General features: G+C 34.4%; 1 protein-coding gene across 1 annotated transcript; it reads right to left on the minus strand.

Annotated features, from left to right (window-relative positions):
- Positions 1-629: 629 nt before the first annotated feature.
- On the minus strand, positions 630-20919 carry LOC126823297 (sodium channel modifier 1). Its single transcript, XM_050552048.2, has 6 exons — positions 20767-20919; positions 13977-14047; positions 12544-12632; positions 3519-3625; positions 2194-2711; positions 630-829 (listed from the first exon to the last, which is right to left on the minus strand). Exons 1-6 carry the CDS (start codon positions 20815-20817, stop codon positions 742-744), a joined length of 924 nt encoding a protein of 307 aa, XP_050408005.1. The 5' UTR covers positions 20818-20919; the 3' UTR covers positions 630-741.
- Between the last annotated feature and the right edge of the window lie 5 nt (positions 20920-20924).

Below are 20924 nucleotides of genomic sequence, written 5' to 3' on the forward strand. Positions count from 1 at the left end.
TCAATCTGGTTAGGGCCTCTTCTCAGGCGGAGCTAGCTGTAGACAGACTGATAAACTGTTTCAATGACATTTAGTAATTGAACTAGAGTATCCAGGTACCAATTCTATGGAATACAATTACTGCTTTTTACTGAGCGACGTTTCGACTAGGCTTCTCTAGTCATTATCATAGAATTGTGACCTGTATAGCTGTAGACAGGCAGCCTAAGTTTGGGATGCTAGTTCTTGCTGTGTATAAATCTCAAGCAAATTGGATAACTTTAGTCCACAGGATTTTTCAAATTGATCAAGGCCCATAACTAATTATCTGAAGTCTTTGAAAACTAACATGTTTCTTCATCTCGCTGAAACAGATTTATTGTATTCCAAAAGGTGACAGGCGGACAGCTGCTTAGCCAAGCAGAAAATGCTCAAAACCGAACCAGGTCAAGATATTCACTGAATGAACCCCAAGTTTGAACATTATACTTCAGTAATTAGAAGATGGGTTATTTTTCCCAAATTCTCAAATATTGAAATTATTAATGTCTGCTTAGCCTTTGATCATCGAACAACTATACTGAGTTTGAACATTCTAGCTCAATTAGAAGCCAAGTTATTGCATCAAAAAATAAAGTGTGACAGGCGGAAAAAACACAACATTTTAATCCTCAAAAGGTGGGGGACAAAATACACAACAGTTGTCTAAAATAATTATTTCATTTGTCTTGAATTCACTATAAAAATAGTCCTCATATTGAATCATATATCTGGTGCTTCTTCATCAGAATCAAATTCAGCATCTTCATCTTTTATCCATGTTCCATCCCAATCTCTCTTCCAACCAGCTCTATAAATAGATCAATAACCACATATTTAGGTTAGTACATTAATAGGTTATTTTTCTCATATATATTTTAGAACTGACCTTTCCTATGAAATCAAATTGAAGTATGTAACCAATAAAATATAATTAAGATAGACTGCAAGGCAACTAACCATATACCTATGTTGTTGGATCAGTATATTTTTGAAATGAAATGGGGTTTAATGTCCTAATGTTCTGGTCCTACTGGGATAATGAAGATGGGCATATGCCATACAGTGTGCTATGAGGGAAATTTTACCCAGGCAGCGGCATTATGGCCTACTCTTGTATTGAATTCCAACTGCCAAGGGATCTTTTTATGTGCATGCCAATGTATACACAGACCTTCATTTTCCGTCCCATCCTAATGACTAGACAGCTGCCCTTGTCAGGCCCTCCATCCTGCAACACTGACAAGGGGAAACCATGTCTGAAAATCAAGATGAACTTTTCTTGGCCAATGCAGGGATCGAACACCCAACCTGCAGGCTAGCGAGCCAGCGCCTTACCCCTATATTTTTTAAGGTAATGGGACCATGTACAAGACAAAAGAAAGTAGTCAAAGGCAAAACAAACTTTTACAAAACGCTAGAAAGTCAAAGGCAAAAACACACATTTACAATTACTAAACACTAAAAAAAATGGTTATGGGCAACAACCCATTATATAATTATCAGAAGTCGGACATTCTTTTTCCTGATCCTACTGTCAACATAAACACAACAGATGCCAGTAATCCAACCATAACTCAATAACTGAAAATCAACAGACTATTTCATTTTGTGAACATACATTGTGAAGAACACATTAAATTTTAAATCAATCAAATAATAACTCTAGTTTATAGAGCATCCACACAAGTTTTCAGAGTAAAACAAGTTATTGGAAATCATTGAAAATAAGTAGGCTTCTTTCTCTAATAAATTTTAATTGGATGACAACTATACATATAGTCTCTATCTATATAGTATTCAAAAGTAATTGTTGACAGCAGAGAGAGAAATGGGGTTTAACGTCCACTCAACACAAACTAGGTCATTTCGGGACTAACATGGTTCAATTTTATTTCAGTAATTTGCTTGCACATAGGGGTCTTTAACAGTGGGGGGAAACTGGAGGACCCGGAGAAAACCCACAAGGCGTCCCTACTCCTTGTCACGTACAACCAGGGAATCGAAACACAACGAAAGTCTATTCAATGACAGACCTTATTATACAATGCACTAACGCTGCCCCCCCCCCCTTTGTTAACAGCAGAGGAATGGGTCCAAAATCAAAGACAACAATATATATATATATAACAATAATTGAGTGCATATAGACATGCTTTTTTGCATGATACTAACCCTCGAAGCTGTTTAATTTTTTCATAATATTGTTTTTGCTCTTCTGTTTGTATTTTGGGTTCATTAGGTATAACTGTGTCTGCTGGTGGTGGAGGAGGCAGTTGTGTTGTGAGGCTATTTATAATATCATCCGTTAACTTTAATTTTGCATTATCTTTTTCATAAACATCTATTAATACACTATCCTTGGCACTATTAATATTATCTGAACAACTAAGTGTCTGATTCTGGTTTTTATGTCTGTTAGATTTATATGGTTTGAACTCTTCAATTGTCTTCCCTTTCCTACAGAAAACATTTTTCAGTTGTTTATCATGCATTATGGGTTCAGAACACTGAAGTCCAGACCATCTTGCCTCAACCCCTGGAATTTGGGGTGTTTTAGTAAGATAGGTTGTTGATTTTGAAGATGATTTGGGTAAAACATGAACTTTAAGTTTTCTATCATACGGCTTTGATTTTTTACTTCTAGCATCATATGGTGCTGATGTCATCAAATGTTTATGATTTAGATGTTCCTATAAAGATATCAAATTGAACATTCAATAATATTAAATATAAATATTGAAAGAGTTCAATGTCTTTTCACCCCCACCCCCCCTACTATTGTCAAACATAAACTGTCAATCCTGGGGTACTGATACATTGGGCTTGCAACATGGATGTACCAAATTTAAAACTTGGAGTGTTTTCAAATACAAACAATTACAAGCTTCCTTTATCTGGCAGACTGTAGATATCTGGGTGGGACAACAATTGATATAAAAGTGTGCAGATATCTTAGCTCCACAGTCAAACAGTTCGATCATTCCATAATTCGCAGGGACTCTTTTATAGACAAGAGTAACAGGTGCATTTTGCAAAACCATAAAGTACATAATATCAGATATCAGTTTTACGGCTAACACCCCAGTCGTCTTATCTCTAATTCTTTGTTTCTCTGACAACAATCTACATAAATTTCTAGTCCATCTATATGCAGTTAATATTTAATTTTGTGGACACTTAACAGGATTGTTTGTGTCAATACATATAAATTTCAGGCCAGTTTTGATAATAACTTTTGCAGACCCAAGTGATTGCATGTCTTTTCAAAGCTTAACAAGGACAATCACTCTAAAATTCAATCATGGGTTCTCCATTTCACCAAAGTTAACAAATATAAATTTTAAAAAAACAGATAACTGTGTTGTCTACAGTGATAAGTAATTGTGACCACAAATAGATGAACAGGTGATGCCAAGATACCACCAAAGGTTTATATCTCAAACAGAAAGTAAAATCTAGAATGATCAAAGATTACTGCAGAAACAGGACTATCTGACCTTAGCTATCTTTATATTTGTGGTTCCATACTTTTCAAAATGTTCAGCTTTTCTAACCTCTATAAGATCCTTTAACTGTCTCTGTTTTTCTATAAATATTGCAGCTCCTTTTATAAGAAAGAATTAAATATTATTCAATAACCCTACTATAGTCAAATTTTGTGCAGTGTCAACATCACCGCCACATCCATAAGTCTGATACGTCATACCCAGACACCATAATATTTTAAATAAAGCCATACAAAAAAATATTTTCTGGTTCTTAGATATTTCTGCGTCCACGGGCGCAGATCGCGGTGGGGACACAGGAACACGTCGCCACCAATATTTTTAGTGGTGGGACATGATATACTGTGTCCCCACCACTTATCCACTTATTTCCGATGTTTTGCTTACTGTTTATTTTTTTAAATTGAAATCATTCCAGAGCTTTTATTGACATTTCAGAAAGTATAGAGTTGGTCCCAGGCACTTGAAGTTGTACAGCTGCACCAATGACCGATTTTTATTTAACAGGGAATAAGTGATGATTCATATTATAACAGTAAATAATTAAAACATTCCATAGGGATTATAATAATATGTATATCATGGAGGTGTGCATATCTGATACGCTGGGTATTAAAGGGTTAAAGAATAACAGAGATTTTGTTTTTATCTGGTAATACTGGATGATAAATCACCTAACTAAAGGATTTAGTTTGTATATCAGGGGAACCCTTCATTGCTAGATTTACTGCCATACTAAATAAACATATTTTTAAAGACTGGTTTCTATCTCTCTCTGTGGAATATAGGCAATTAAATCTAAAATTTAAGACTTGAACCCTCTATTTTTTGGAGTACAGTAAGCTGTGCCAAGAATCGTGTACTTATTATTACAAGTAAGTGACATTTTTTTTTTGAAGATGGTAATGAAACATTTATAATACACTAAAATCTGATTAAGAGCAACAACTCATGAATAATTATCAGAAAACCATTAGAATTTGTTTGTTTTTATAAAGTTCTGCCACATGCTAACATTTTGTATACAAAACTTTTAATATCATGGATTTAGCTGTTCAACACATAAAAATTCATTGAAAATCAATATACTTGTTCGTCTCAAGATCTTAAACTCTGTGTATCAATCTGAAGTCAATCAGATGATAACTTTAGCCTTTAGAGCATCACAAAGTGATCAAGGGCCATAACTTTGGCAGTAATTATCGGAAATCGTTGAAAATCAATAGGATTCGTCGTTTCATGACCTTAAACACTGTGTATAAATTTAAAGTCAATCAGATATTAACTTTGGCCTCTAGAGCGTCCACAAGATTTTTCAAAGTGATCAAGGGTCATAACTGTGGCAGTAATTATCGTAAATCGCTGGAAATCAATAGGCTTTTTCGTCCCATGACCTTAAACACTGTATAAATTTGAAGTCAATTAGATATTAACTTTGGCCTCTAGAGAGTCCACAAGATTTTTTCAAAGTGATCAAGGGCCATAACTCTGGCAGTAATTATCAGAAATCGCTGAAAATCAATAGGCTTCTTCGTCTCATGACCTTAAACACTGTGTATAAATTTAAAGTCAATCGGATATTAACCTAGGCCTCTAGAGCATCCACAAGATTTTTCAAAGTTATCAAGGGCCGTAACTCTGGCAGTAATTATCAGAAATAGCTGAAAATCAATAGGCTTCTTCGTCTCAAGACCTTAAACACTGTGTATAAATTTAAAGTCAATCTAGAGCATCCACAAGCAATTGTGGACATCGGTCAACCGACGGACGGACGGGGCGACAACAATAGACGACCACATTTCAATGTGGGCATATAAAAATTGTAAAAGCCCCCACCTCTAGCAGCTCATGCCAGCGGCGTTCGTTTATATAGTCGGTCCTTTGCCATCAGATTTTTAATCACCAATGAATAATACAGTAAAATGTTACATTTATTTCAATTGGGATTGAATATTGATATGTTTTAGTTTATATAAATTAAAAGATTTGTAGCCTGTAAATTTGTGTATCCAATTGAATACACATGTTGCTCAAAGACTTTACGTAGTCTTCGAACACTACTGGGAATGGAGGCGGTGCTGGAATCTCAGTAGTGTAAATATTTCTAGTTCTTGTAGTGTACATGAGAGAATAAATCAGGAATGGTGGCTTGAAGATTTGTCTTTAGATTAGATTTCGTTTCATTTGCTGCCTCAGGGATAAGAATTGTTTGCCAGAAAATGATGCTGAAAATACCCACAGAGTGCCTTTTAAAGCATCTAGTTTTACCAATAGTCCGTCCACGCATGGACTGTCCCCACCACTAATTTTTGGCGATCTGCGCCCCTGTCTGTGTCACTTGAAAAGGGACACAAGACCTGTGTTATTTGAAAAGATAATTTGCCAGCAGGGCTCACACTGGCTTTCGATTTTTTTTCCACCAAAAGGATGATAATTTTTGTATAAAAAAAATGTTCATATTTTTTCCGCCGACTGGAATATTTTATCTGCCAAAAATGTGTGATAAAAAAGATAACACCTAACAATTTTATGTCTCAGCTAGGCTTATTATAAAACAATTACCGATATATACAATACAATATACAACAACTTTAAAACTGTCTTTACATAATAGATTTACAAAGTTTGGATTTAATAAGATCAGATTTTATTTTCAGTATTTACACGTCAAATCTCATCCAATTTTCTATAAATTTATGTGTTGCATGCACAATGGGCCTATTGTTATTTTCAGGTAGTGTAAAGGTTTCAAAATCTGAATCCCTGATAGAATGGCATAAATTTCGATTATATTTGTTAAGGGATGCTTACAATATACCTGTCGTTAACGTTTAGAGCATTTTGGCGACGGTAATATGATACAAATTGAAATGGCGAACTAATTTCTCGCTCAAGAATCGTCACTATTCAACTCGTTCTTACGTTTTCGACCAGTGGTGATATTATAATTTGAACTAATGATATCCGATAGGCATGCTTGTATTTTTACATGACACATATGAAGCCACTGTAAACGAATTCAGCTATTAAAATATTTAATTATCTTCGCAATAAAATGTCGGCCATTTTGATTACACATATTATTATTTTTATAAGATGAAACGAAACATCAAATAATCACCGCTTGGATTAATCATTAGGAGTAAATAATGACTTGAGATAGGCTTTATATATATCATTCACAGTTATCAATCAACTAATCATTAATCCAAGACAACTGATTAGTATTACTCAATGACGCAATCCGGATTATCGGCCAGTTGATTAATTTATAGTATCCTGCCATGTGATTGACACTCAATAATGGTTAATCAATAGGCGTTTTTGTGAGTCGATTAGATTAGGTTTTGATTTGCTAGTACGATTTGGTATGATTTCGATTTGATTAGCTATGGTCCACAAATGTGAAATTTGATAATTACGATTTGGTAAGATGGCTGCCATCAGGGACACCGATCAGAAAAAAAATTGTCTCTGCTAACATGACGAGGGGTGCGTGTGTTTCACGTGTAGTCCAAGTTACCTACAGATTACAGTGACACTGCTGGCACCCAGAGGGCCTAAAATTGCTTAGAGCCAGAGGTGATCTAACATTCTTGTGGACTATAAAGTTAACATTAAAGGAGCTTAAATCGCTAACATTTGCGGACCTAGAAATTGACAAAAGTGGGTCGCAATGCATATTATACTGTAATATGAATGTATATAAACTGATTTACATTCAATGGTTTCCGTTTTTACTCCAATTTCAAATCCGTTATGTTCGGCGAAATAAGCCAGCAGTCTCAAGCGAGTGCAAATTTCTAGCGTCACGTCTGGTTATTCCAGTATACATACGCCGTTTGATTTGGTGCAATGTGTCTAGCCTCGTCCCTCGAGTCTCTTGATACAACTAGGGCTGAAGCGCATTATGGTACACGATTCGTGTACCAATGGTAAAATGTTTATTTTGTCTTAAATATTGGATATCAAAAGCCCATCTTTTCCCGTTAAGATTACAACATGAATGTTGATATAATTTGACAAATAAATCGTGTTTTCAATGTTGAAGATTTTGGATGATATTGAGTTAGAGACTTAGCTACTTTAAACACATCAAATGCGTTTTAAAAAAACATTTTTTATGGAGAAAAACAACAATAAGCATTAAAAATTACTTGCGATGTCGAACATTCCGCCATTTTGAAAACGTCAAATCTAATCGCCTAAACACCTCCTGAGACGATTAGGTCGATTTGCCTAATCAGTTGAGTTAAATCGTCTCACAAATGTAACGATTAGCATAATCAACTTGGTTCACAAATGCGTATAATAGCTAATCGGTCTAATCTAATCGGTTCACAAAAACGCCTTAGGATAAATACGATTAGAATTCTAAGATTTTTTTCCGCCAGTTCTAAAAAAGAATCGCCAGTACCACAAAACATTATCGCCAAAATCGAATTTTAATCGCCACTTTCTTATTTTTATCGCAAATTGCGACTTTGATGACCGACAGTGTGAGCCCTGGTTGCCAGGCAACGAAACATACGCCCACAGCAGCTAAATCGTCCGATCGGTCGACAAAGGTTGCCGCATATTTATTCCTTTGTAGGTAATTGGGGGCCTTTACAAGACAGTTCCATACAGATCAGATTAAAATTTTTGTCGTTGAGGGTTCACAAGGTTCTACAAATTGAAACAAGGGCCTCAACTTTGGAAGTAGTTTACAGAAATTGTTGAAATTTGACAGGCTTTTTCATTTTACTAATTTAAATAATGCATATAAATTTCATACTGATCAGATGATCACTTTTGTCATTCAAACATTCACTGGGTTCACAAAGTAAAACAAGGGCCATAACTCTAGAAATAATTGACGGAAATTGCTGAAATTCAATAGACCTCTGTTTCACAAATTTAAATAATGCATATAAATTTCATACATCATATCGGATGATAACTTTCATCAATCGAGCATTAACAAGGTTGAACAAAGTGAAACAAGGGCCATAACTCTAGAAGTAATTATTGTAAATTGTTGAAATTCAATAGGCTTCGTGGTTTCACTAATATAAATAATGCATATAAATTTCACAAAGATTGAATGATAACTTTCGGCGTTGGAGCATTCACAAGGTTCAATAAAGTAAAAGGAGCCATAATTCTAGACGTAATAAACGGAAATCGCTGAAATTCAATAGGATTCTTCTTTTTACTAACTTAAATGGCACATATAAATTTCATACAGATCAGCAGATAACTTTAGAGGTTAGAGCATTCACAAGGTACAACAAAGTGAAACAAGGGCCATAACTCACGGCCTAATTAACAGAAATTGCTGAATTCAATAGGCTTCTTCGTTTCGCTAATTTAAATGATGCATATCAATTTCAAACAGATCGGATGATAACTGTTGTCATTAGAGCGTTCACAAGATTCAACAAAATGAAACAAGGGCCATAACTCTAGATGTAATTAACGGAAATTGCTGAAATTCAATAGGCTTCTTTGTTTTACTAATTTAAAGTAGCTAAGCCCGTAACTTAATATCATCCAAAATCTTCGACATTGGAAACACAAATTTTTTTGCAATTTAAATCAGCATTGGTGTTGTGATCTTACCTGGAAAAGATGGGCTTCCGATATCCAATATTTAAGACAAAATAAACATTTTACCATTGGTACACAAATCGTGTACCATAATGCTTTCCGCGCCATTTGTAACAAGGTGCTCAAAGAATGAGACTAGACATATTCCACAAGTCATGTCAAACGGTGATATCATGTTCTTATTTGGAGAGCATGCGCAATAAATAATATCGGTGTTGACTGGAATAACCAGACGCTAGAAACTGACTTGCTGTTCAGACTTCTGGCATATTTTGCCGAACATAACTGATGACAATTCACAGTAAAACGGACACGATTGAATGTAAAACAGTTTATATAAATTCATATTACGTTATTATATGTGTTGCGACCCATTTTTGCCAATTTTTAGGTCCAAAATATTAGCAATGATGCATATAAATTTCATACAGATCGGTTGATAACTTTTGTCGTTCACAAGGTGCAACAAAGTGAATCAAGGGCCATAACTCCAGAAGAAATTAACGGAAGTTATTGAAATTAAATAGGCTTCTTCATCTCACTAATGCAAACAACATATATCAATTTCAAAACAATCAGATGATAAATGTAGTCTGTAAAGTGTTCACAAGAAATTGTGGACGACAGACAGGGGCAACGACAATCTATACAACCACATTTCCATGTGGGCGTATAAAAATGTCTGGAAGTCAGTTATGACATCATAGGAAGTTATGACATCGTGGGATTGATGATGTCATAGACTTAGATACATAACATGAAAGGTTAGCTTATACTATTACATTATGCAAGAGCTAAATCTGCCTATTGCAGGTCTTTCTTTAGGCCTGAAATGTTTTCAAAATTATTAATTAGACATTAATTAACTTATCCAGGCCATAATCAACTCTCGATGGCATCAGATTTCTCCGATATTAAATAGATTAGAACAGTTTAGCCATATTTTGATTTAAGCTAAAAATGGAGGAGCAAGACTTAGCTTCGAACAACCAGTATGGTGGTTGAAATTATTGCACTCGTCTTGTCAAACCTTCAAAGGGTAATATCTTCCCTCGTAATAGAGTAATTTGAATGAAATTTTCAAATTATTCATTTTACATTATCTATTTTCGAACTAAGTGTAGGATAAAGCACGAGACTGAGGTTATGCTGGGGAAAGCAAGACTGAAGAAAATAACCCGAGAAAAAGAAAGATAGGTTGCCAGGCAATGAAACATAAGCTAAATCGTCTGAGCAGTCGACAAGGGTTGTCGCATATTTATTCTTTTGTAGGTAATTGGAGGATTTTACAAGACAGTTCCATACAGATCAGATTATAATTTTTGCCGTTTGATGGTTCACAAGATTCTACAAACTGAAACAAGGGTCTCAACTCTGGAAGTAATCTACAGAAATTGTTTAAATTTGACAGGCTTTTTCACTTTACTAATTTAAATAATGCATATAAATTTCATACTGATCAGATGAGCACTTTTGTCATTAAAATGTTCACATGGTTCACAACCCCCATAACTCTAGAAATTATTGACGGAAATTGCTGAAATTCAATAGACCTCTGTTTCACAAATTTTAATGATGCATATAAATTATTATAAATTTCATACATATCGGAGGATAATTTTCATCAATCAAGCATTAACATGGTTGAACAAAGTGAAACAAAGGCCATAACTCTAGAAGTAATAAACAGAATTTGCTGAAATTCAATAGGATTTTTCTCTTTACTAATTTAAATGACGCATGCAAATTTCATACAGATCGGCAGATAACTTTTGATGTTAGAGCGTTCATAAAGTTCAATAAAATGAAACAAGGTCCATAACTCTAGAGGTAATAAACAGAAATTGCTGAAATCCAATAGGTTTCTTCGTTTCACTAATAAGATTGGGTGACAACTTTTGGCGTTAGAGCAGTCACAAAGTTCAATAAAGTGAAACAAGGGCCATAACTCTAGACGTAATAAACGGAAATTGCTGAAATTCAAAAGGCTTCTTCGTTTCACTAATTTAAATAATGCATATAAATTTCAGAAAGATAGGATAACTTTTGGCATTAGAGCGTTCACAAGGTTAAACAAAGTGAAACAAGGGCCATAAGTCTAGAAGTAATAAACGGAAATTGCTATAATATAGCAAGAATGGTTAGCTCTTTATCTAAATCTTACATAACGTATCTTTAACTAAAACTTAGGTAAAATTTTACAAGTTTTAGTTAAGCTAACCTTTCATGTTCTGTATCTAAGTCTATGACGTCATCATTCTCACAATGTCATAACTTCCTATGATGTCATAACTGACTTCCAGTCATTTTGTATTTAGTTCTTCATCCCTACAGAAGTTAGCATTTTTACTGACGAAACGTTGGATAAAACGATGGTTTTTTGATATTGTATTCTATTAATAATTTTTATCAACTTATCTGAATATCAAATGCATCATTTTGACTTAGTCAAAATTAATCCCATCAAACTGTCTGTATTTGGTTTGTGTTTCCTGTTTCTATTGATTGGAAGTTTCACATGAAAATGTGGGCGTATAAAAAATAAAAACCTCATAAATTACCTGATATAAATATTTTACCTCAGTTACAGGAAGCAAAACTTTGAAGTGTACGCATTCCTGATAAATGTTGCTAGTAATCATGAATGACACTAGATAATCATACATTCCTATAAATGACATGATGAGATAAAAGTGATGTGAAAATTCATTTAACCCAATAGTGATCCTCTGACAAAATAAAAACCCACAACCATTCTCTCTCCTGCATCAGCTTTTTTGGAAGGACCGTCTGACGGTCAGGTGGTCGAAGATCATAATAATCTTGTTTACAACGTGCGTGACCATAATAGCCGTAGAGCGGCTTTGTTCTAGAAAATTCTTTTGACAAGTGGGTGAATGATGAACGATGGATCACCTCCCGCCTTTGATAACATTCCCAAATATCAATTAACTTTTATTGTTCTACTATCAGACATTCATTATTAATTATCAACACAACACTCAGCATAATCTGATACTCTATAATACCAATCCTGAGATTAGGTGGCTTCTATACATGTGCATTATTCTGTACTGACCTTACAATTTTATAGTTACATAGTGGAGATCCATTGACGACTATGTATACAACTCTATAATACCAATCATGAGATTATGTGGCTTCTAGTTCTATACACGTGCATTATTCTGTACTGGCCATACAATTTTATAGTTACATAGTGGAGGTCGATCAAAACCATGTTTAAAAATTGGGTTTTGAAAAATGGCGATGGGTTAGGTTTAGTTACAGTCATTTTCCATAGCCCTAGGTCTGACCGGCATATACGACCGATGTGGAACCCATGGTCTAACCCCCAAAATTTTTATGATAGTGTTTATAACTTTATATTATCACTATCAGTCTAGTCTAAATAAGTTATTACCTTTTTCATGTTTCTTTCCAGATCTATGTACCAACAATGTGTTTAAAGTGTCAAATATAGGGTTATGATGACAAACTGTACATGTAAATCTACAAGCATAGAAACAATAACAATCAATAGAATATTTCTGTCAAATTTTAGTTCATTTCACAACCTTACCAGCTAATATCGGTACATGTAGGCCTATTGTTGTAATATTAACTTAAATGGCTGTGTTTCATTAATACAGACATATACATATCATGTAACGTATTTTTAAAAAAAAATCAAATAAAACAAACCAGCGGCTGCCAGGCAGGATACGCCCACATTTTGCAAGAGATAGATAGAGAACAAGCTAAAACAAAATGCGATTTTTCGTGCAATCAAGGACCATAATTCAGGAAATTACGTCCGATATGCACGAATATCAACAGGAACTAAGATCTTTGGGTTATAAAGATATATTTCAAAATTGGATAAAACTTGTGACTTCTAGAGGGTCCACAACCTTGATATACCATATAAACTATTTGCGTAGGAGGGGTGGCCATTTTGTCCGACAGTTTTGGTCCGATTTTCACGAATTCGAACTCCACCACCATTAGGGTGTAACGGTGATATATTCAAACGTTTTTTTTAAATCAAAAAAAAATTGTGACCTCTATAGAGGGCCCACAAGCTAAAACCACGATTTTCCGTACACGTACAATCAAGGGCCATAATTCATGAAATTATAATCCGATATGTGCTAATATCGAAAGGAACCAAGACGTTTGGGTTATAAATATGTATTTCAAGTTTCATCAAAATCTGATCAAAATTGTGGCCTCTAGATTGTCCACAACCTTGATATACCATATATTTACACTATTTGCATACGAGGGGCGGCCATTTTGTCCTGCAGTTTTGGTCTAATTTTCATGAAATTCAAACTCAAGCATCATTACAGTGTAACAGTGATATATTCAAACGTTTTTTTAAATCGGACAATAATTGTGACCTCTAGAGGAACCACAAGCTAAAAACATGATTTTTCATACAATCTGGGGTCATAATTCAGGAAGTTATGATCCGATGTGCGCAAATATCGAAAGGAACCAAGATCGAATAAAAACAGTGACCTTTAGAGTGTCCACAAATTGTGGATGGATGGACGGACCAGTCAGCAATGACAACATACGTCCACATGAAAATGTGGGTGTATAAAAGTACATTATTATTGTTCATAAACTACTGTGTTAATTTAGTAACCACAACAGCTATTCTAAATGAAGTCTTGGGTTAATTAATAGAAGAAAAGCTATCTAATCAACTTGATAATTATTTTATTATATGCCATCTGAATAACAAGGACCTGTGAATCAAAAAGGTGGGTATGTTACATAATCATGTTCTATTAATTTGGCTTTAGGTTTATTGGAGAATGCTGATTTAATGTGTTAATGTCTTACCTTCCATTACTTAATAACTTGGCTTCATCTTCGGGTACACTTTCACCAATTAAATCTTGAATGCGTCTTTTCTTTAAAACAAAACAAATAAATGATATAAGCTTATAGTTGGATAAATCTAATTTGAGATGACTCTATCACTGATATTGTGCAATTTGGAAGCAGAACGTTAATTAACGTATATATGTTAATCATATATGGATGGGTTGTTATGTAATATGTATGTCTATTTGTTATTGAAAGAAAGTGGACATTCAACGGGACCTAGTTCTTGACTTGCACAAATTAAAGAACCAGAGAAACTTCATCGACTAACACCAGGATCAAACCCTGGACTGATGCAGGTTTTACAGCAGACGGTATGTTATCTTGGCTTCTGTCTGTTCCAAGAGATACCCTCGCCATTTCTTCAGTTTTTAATTTAAACGGCCAAAAATTAGTGAAATACCTGAAAGTGTCACCCCGTTGCTCTCTTTGTCGAGCCTTAATGCCTAGAAGTTCGATAAAATCCACTATTCTCTTGTAAATTTCACATATTTCGACACAGTTTCTTTCTCAAAACATAAACATTACGAGTGCGCCTGCGTAATGGGAGACTTGCATTTCGCGTAAAGGGTAGACAGGTATCTCCAAATCGGGTAAATTCGGTTAGAAATATTTAGTGAAGGAAAATTCGTCCGTTTCTTTTGTGGCAGTAATACTTATTAGGTTTCAGACTGAATCGTGTGTTAAACACTTATGTTCTTTGATCGGATTAATATTATGTTCTGTTTCCACCTGCTTATTTCATAGAAACTACTCATTAAGCCACTCGGTTTTTGAGAGCAAGGTCTGGAGATATGACATTTTTATAAACACTTTATAATATTAGATTCCCAAAGAACATAGGTTCTGATCAACTGTAAATAAATATTCAAAATATATTTATCAAAATTATCTCCCTTTGGCACTATAAGTTTTAGCGTATAAACTAATTACTAAATAATAATTATCCGATTGACATAGAATCAACGGCATAGTATACACATTGGCACTAGCTATAATAATTATTGATACAAAATATTATCTTATCGCAATTTAGCTGATATATATATCTGGATAGTCCTCGTAAATAAGCAGAGCAATTCGGGAATCGATTTTCGTACTCCATTTTCCCGCAAATGTTATTTAACATTTTTATTATATAATATTTGTATTCTAAGCATTTATATACAAATAGTGTTGATATACAAGATCAACCAAATATCCATGAATCATTTTGAATTTTTGCTATTTTCGAGAAATAGGCAGTTTTGTGGGAGTCATTTTTCAAAAGAATAAAATATTGTTCTATTTTCATTATATTTGCACCATTTGATGCTTACTGTGACTGTTCATTATTGTAACATTCTTGTCATAAGAAATAGCGTCATTTTGGCAAACCTTGTACTTTTAACCCTTATTAAACAAACTTTAATTTCAAATGTACCTGTTTGTTTATATTTAAATTTTAAAACCCTTGAATCAAACATGTTTTGTTTTTTTTCTAAAGAGTGTTATTCGATACCATTTAATAATACTGTTTTCTAATTTCCTTTAAGTAATATTGTTTAAATATACGATCAAGCATTGGTCACTTTGTAAGGGTTCCACACGTCAACATGCTATCATAAATGGTCATTTCGTGTTTAATTTTTTTTACACGTGTATCATGCTCATGGGAATATGTTAAGTAACATCTGTTAAAGAATAACGGGCACCAGTGAAACCTGTCATGACTGCATCGCAGTTAAAGTTTTCCATTATTTTCTGAGCTGTTTCTAAAGCCCCTTTTTTGCAAAATAAATACCGGTATTTTAATATTCCTCACATTTCACTGCTGGATCATAGATATTCATAGTATTGTTGTAGAACAAAAGTTCAGATTTGTTTCAGGTATTAAGCTAGAAAAGACAAAAAAGCGAATCTTCGAAAATACAACCCCTTGGATAATTGATTATTGTTATCTTCAGTTTATTATTTGAAGATGAAAATCATGCGAGCAGTCAAAGGATGAACCAAACTATTATGTAGTTTTTCAAGAAACAGAATTATTTACAATATACAAATTCAAAAAACGAGATTTCCTACACATTAATAACATCCATAAAATCCGTTTTAAAGGAAGGCCCATCTTCAAAACCAGAAAAGGACAAAATTATATAATAAGCGAGACCAATGACTTCTATACTATATAGACGTCATTGAGCGAGACCATCCACAGACACATATGTTCTGTGTTTCATAACCTTGATTAAAGATATGAAATGAAATGATGTATGAAATGAAATGATGTGATTGATGTTTAATGGCACGAAAGCATCAACCCAGCGATAATATGCCAGACCTAATTATTAAAAAAAAAATCATTTTACTGTTGTTGTAGGTTTTAACGAGAAATTAGGTTACATATACAATTAGTCTGATCATTACTCCAGCCTGATTTCAACTTTAAAGGAGCTAAATCGCTAACATTTGGGACCTAGAAATTGACAAAAGTGGATCGCAACGCATATAATACTGTAATATGAATGTATATAAACTGATTTGCATTCAATGGTTTCCGTTTTTACTCCAATTTCAAATCAGTTATGTTCGGCGAAATAAGCCAGCAGTCTCAAGGAGTGCAAATTTCTAGCATCTGGTTATTCCAGTCTACATACGCCGTTTGATTTGGTGCAATGTGTCTAGCCTCGTCCCTCGAGTCTCTTGATACAACTGGGGCTGAAGCGCATTATGGTACACGATTCGTGTACCAATGGTAAAATGTTTATTTTGTCTTAAATATTGGATATCAAAAGCCCATCTTTTTCCGGTAAGATCACAACATGAATGTTGACTTAATTTGACAAATAAATCGTGTTTTCAATGTTGAAGATTTTGGATGATATTGAAATAGAGACTTAGCTACTTTAAATTTTCCATAAGCAAAGTCTTAAGCAAAGGAATAACTTATATTAACTATGCAAACGCGATTACTTTTGTATATTATGGGCCGAGTTATTATTGTGTATGTCTATAGCCTCCAGTCCTTCCAAATTTTCATCACATGCAGTCCAGGATAATTATGCATGTAGTTTATATCAATATCAAAATGCTACAGCCCTCGGAGCCAATTAAATATTCAAGTCACTTGGACAAACAACTGTTGTCTTGGATTCCGTAAAAATAAAAGTTATATTCTACTGGGCCGAAACAACTTCAAGTAAGCCGAAACAACTCGAGGCCAAACCAACACCCCCTCCCTCTTCGACTCTTCCAGATAACTAGGTCAAACATGGCTGATGTTCAGTAGCGTGATGTAAACAAACCCCATTTTTTTAAGAGAGATGTTATATAGCCTGATCTGAAATTGGTTCCCTCGTGTAAGAAAGTTATGGGAAGGCAATTCCAGGTATATAACTAAGTTTTAGCCGCTTTAATTAAAAATTGAAGAAATGGCAAGCAATTTTCATGTCGTAGTGTCACCTGGAACAGACAGTAGCTACATGCATTGCCATGTATGATAGTCAAATGTTTCACACGAAGATATGAGACGAAACAGTTAATCAGACAACTAATGATCATTGAACAGAGAAACTTCTACTCCAACTGGACTAATGAAGAAGGGCAAACGCCATACAGTGTGTTATGAGAGAAATTTTGTTCGGACAGCTACCGGTACTCTTATATATTGAATTCCAACTACCAAGGGTGCTTTTACGTAAATGCCACAGTGAATAAGACGTTGGCTGGCTAACCTGGAGGTTCCGTGTTCGAGTTCGATCCCAGTGTTGGTTGAGAACGTTCATCAGGATTTTTTGGCATGGTTTCCCCCTTGTCAGTGGTTAGGGACAAAGTATAGATGTTCAGAAAGGACAAAAAATCTATGGTTCCATGTACACATTTACCATGAATGTAAAAGAACCCAAGTTGACATTTGGAATTCGAAATAAGAGTAGGCTGTAGCATGTACTGCTGTACCAGCAAAATTTCCTTCATAATTGATGTATGCCCACTTCATTAGCCCAGTCGGTGCAGAACAGTAGAATGACGCTAAACCCCAATTTATTTCATTTAAAATCAAGACTATGCATAGCAGACAAAGAAATGAAGGAAACTGAAATGGGGTTTAACCATACATGGACCTTATAATACATGCTTTATAACATTATAGTTTTCTGCACAAACCAGGATAATGAAGACAGGCATACACCATAAAGTGTGTGCGGGGGGGAAATTTTGCAATTAAATTCCAACTGTCAAAGATTGAACCCTGCAGGGACGGAAGCAGGTCATTTCATCCCATTACCGGTTCATCTCGGGCTGTTTCATCCCAAATTTACATGGGTCCTTTCATCCCACTTATTTCTGTTTCTGTCATCCCACAAATTTAAAGATAGGTTGCCAGGCAACGAAACATACGCCCACAGCAGCTATATCGTCCAGCCAGTCAACAAGAGTTGTCACATATTTTTACTTTTTTCGGTAATGAAACATTTATAATACATTAAAATCTGATTAAGAGTAACAGCTCATTAAGTAATTATCAGAAAACCATTAGAATTTGTTTGGTTTTTATAAAGTTCTGCCCCAGGCTAACGTTCAGTATACAAAACTTTTAACATCATGGATTTAGCTATTCAAGTCATAAAGATTCTTGAAAATCAATATACTTGTTCGTCTCAAGATCTTAAACACTGTGTATAAATTTAAATTCAATCGGATATTAACTTTAGCCTCTAGAGCGTCCACAAGATTTTTTAAAGTGATCAAGGGCCATAACTCTGGCAAGAATTATTGGAAATCGCTGAAAATCTTTAGGCTCTTCTTCGTCTCATGACCTTAAACACTGCATATAAATTTAAAGTCAATCGGATATTAACTTTAGTCTCTAGAGCGTCCACAAGAATTTTCAAAGTGATCAAGTACCATAACTCTGGCAGTAATTATCGGAAATCACTGAAAATCAATAGGTTTCTTCGTCTCATGACCTTAAACACAGTATATAAATTTAAAGTCAATCGGATATTAACTTTGGCCTCTAGAGTGTCCACAAGATTTTTTGAAGTAATCAAGGGCCATAAATCTGGCAGTAATTATTGGAAATCGCTGAAAATTGGATATTAACTTTGACCTCTAGAGCATCCACAAGATTTTTTGAAGTGATAAAGGGCCATAACTCTAGCAGTAATTATTGAAAATCGTTGAAAATCAATAGGCTTCTTTGTCTCATGACCTTAAACACTGTGTATAAATTTATTTTCCAAATCCACACCAATTCTCGACACCAATTTCACTAAAATTACATCGCTTACAATCGAGCGATGCTCATAACAAAACCTTCATCTTGTAATATAGTCATTTTCATGCATGTTGGTTTCACTATAACAGGATTGCCCGTGAAAAAACAGATCAAAGAATAAAATTGCACGTAGCCACTATTTCGACACGTGTTATCTTCAGATGTTCAGTTCAGACTACCAGGTGCCTCAAATAACCCAATGTTGAAAGAAAGCATGCAGTGTCAACCTTACAACAGGTTCCATTTATTTACGATTTATTTAATAATTTATCACACAGTTTAGACCACATTACGATTCGCATTTTGGTATTCTAAATTGATTCCTATTCGAAATTCTTTTATTTCGAGTTGTTTAGTTTCATTTCGTGTACCGCAATTAAATCAACGTGTTTTAAAATTAATTATGGTTGGTTTCGAAATAATATCAATCTAATTTGTCTTTTTTAAAAGGGGCTCCTACGCAATTTAGTTGATTATTGGGTAATATGTAGAGTCCATGATGTATTTTGGCGAGTGATTAATGAGTAATCATTAGATAGGATAAGATAAGATGTTTATTGCATCAAAACCTCCATGAAGGACGGCATGCATACATATACACTTAGACATAGTCATATACATTCAATAATACATATTACATAGACAACTCAATACATTCATACAAACAGTATACTAGATGTACAACTGTACATGTATATCAAATAGTAAGTGCAGGAGGACCGCAAAACTAAAATCTACAAGATAAACCTGCGGACAAGACAGAAAATAGACATTGCACCAAATAAACAAATAACCAATCAAGTGAATGGAAGGGGTTTCAGTTACCTGTAGTTGCCACCAAATTTGATTTAGCTCTCTGAGTCTCTTATCAAAAGCCAAAAATACATATAAAGCCACTGCCTTGGCAACCAATTTTGGTGGTGTAAAGAGATTAATAAAATTGTAGGAAATCTTAGGATTTGCCGAGAAGGCTGGGTATAAATTAAATGGGCTTGGCGTATTTCTTCATACTTGCTACATGTTGCTCGTTTTCGATCGAGTTTAAATCGCAAAATTTGCATAGACGCTGATCAACAGGAATTTTTGGTATCGGCCCCTCTCTATTTCTAAGTGATGCGTAGGCTTACTGAGTCTAAGTCAGTAAGTGTGGTCATCATAGCTTTCTTTAGCCTTTGGCTTTAGGTCTCTTATTTTTAACCGAATATAAATAGTCTAGAGAGTTGGCAACAGTAGGTTTTGAGATGAAATATGTACGTAATTTGCTGTTATTGGAGTTAGAGGATATGTGGTAGAAGGAGTTAAATTTTTATTCGAGGGATTTCTTTATATTCTCTTTATTTAGCAAATGAACATGATTTATTTGGAGTTCCTAAGTTAAATTATTGATTGCGGCTGACCAAGACAAGATTACTGATTAGATAATTTTTCATTTTTAGAGGATATAGTTTTATCTTCAGTATCATTATGACATTAGGAAAATAAACTCACGCGTAACAATTGTAACTGCTCTTTATTGTCGCCTTCTCGTTTGAATGACATAGTAAAGGAAACGAAGATTATTAATATTATTAATTAACCCCAAAATACACAGTTCTGTTTTTATTTACTTTAGGTACATATTACAAAATCTCGTATATTTTCGCGAG

Source organism: Patella vulgata, chromosome 6, assembly GCF_932274485.2.
Source record: "Patella vulgata chromosome 6, xgPatVulg1.2, whole genome shotgun sequence".
Taxonomy (NCBI): domain Eukaryota; kingdom Metazoa; phylum Mollusca; class Gastropoda; family Patellidae; genus Patella; species Patella vulgata.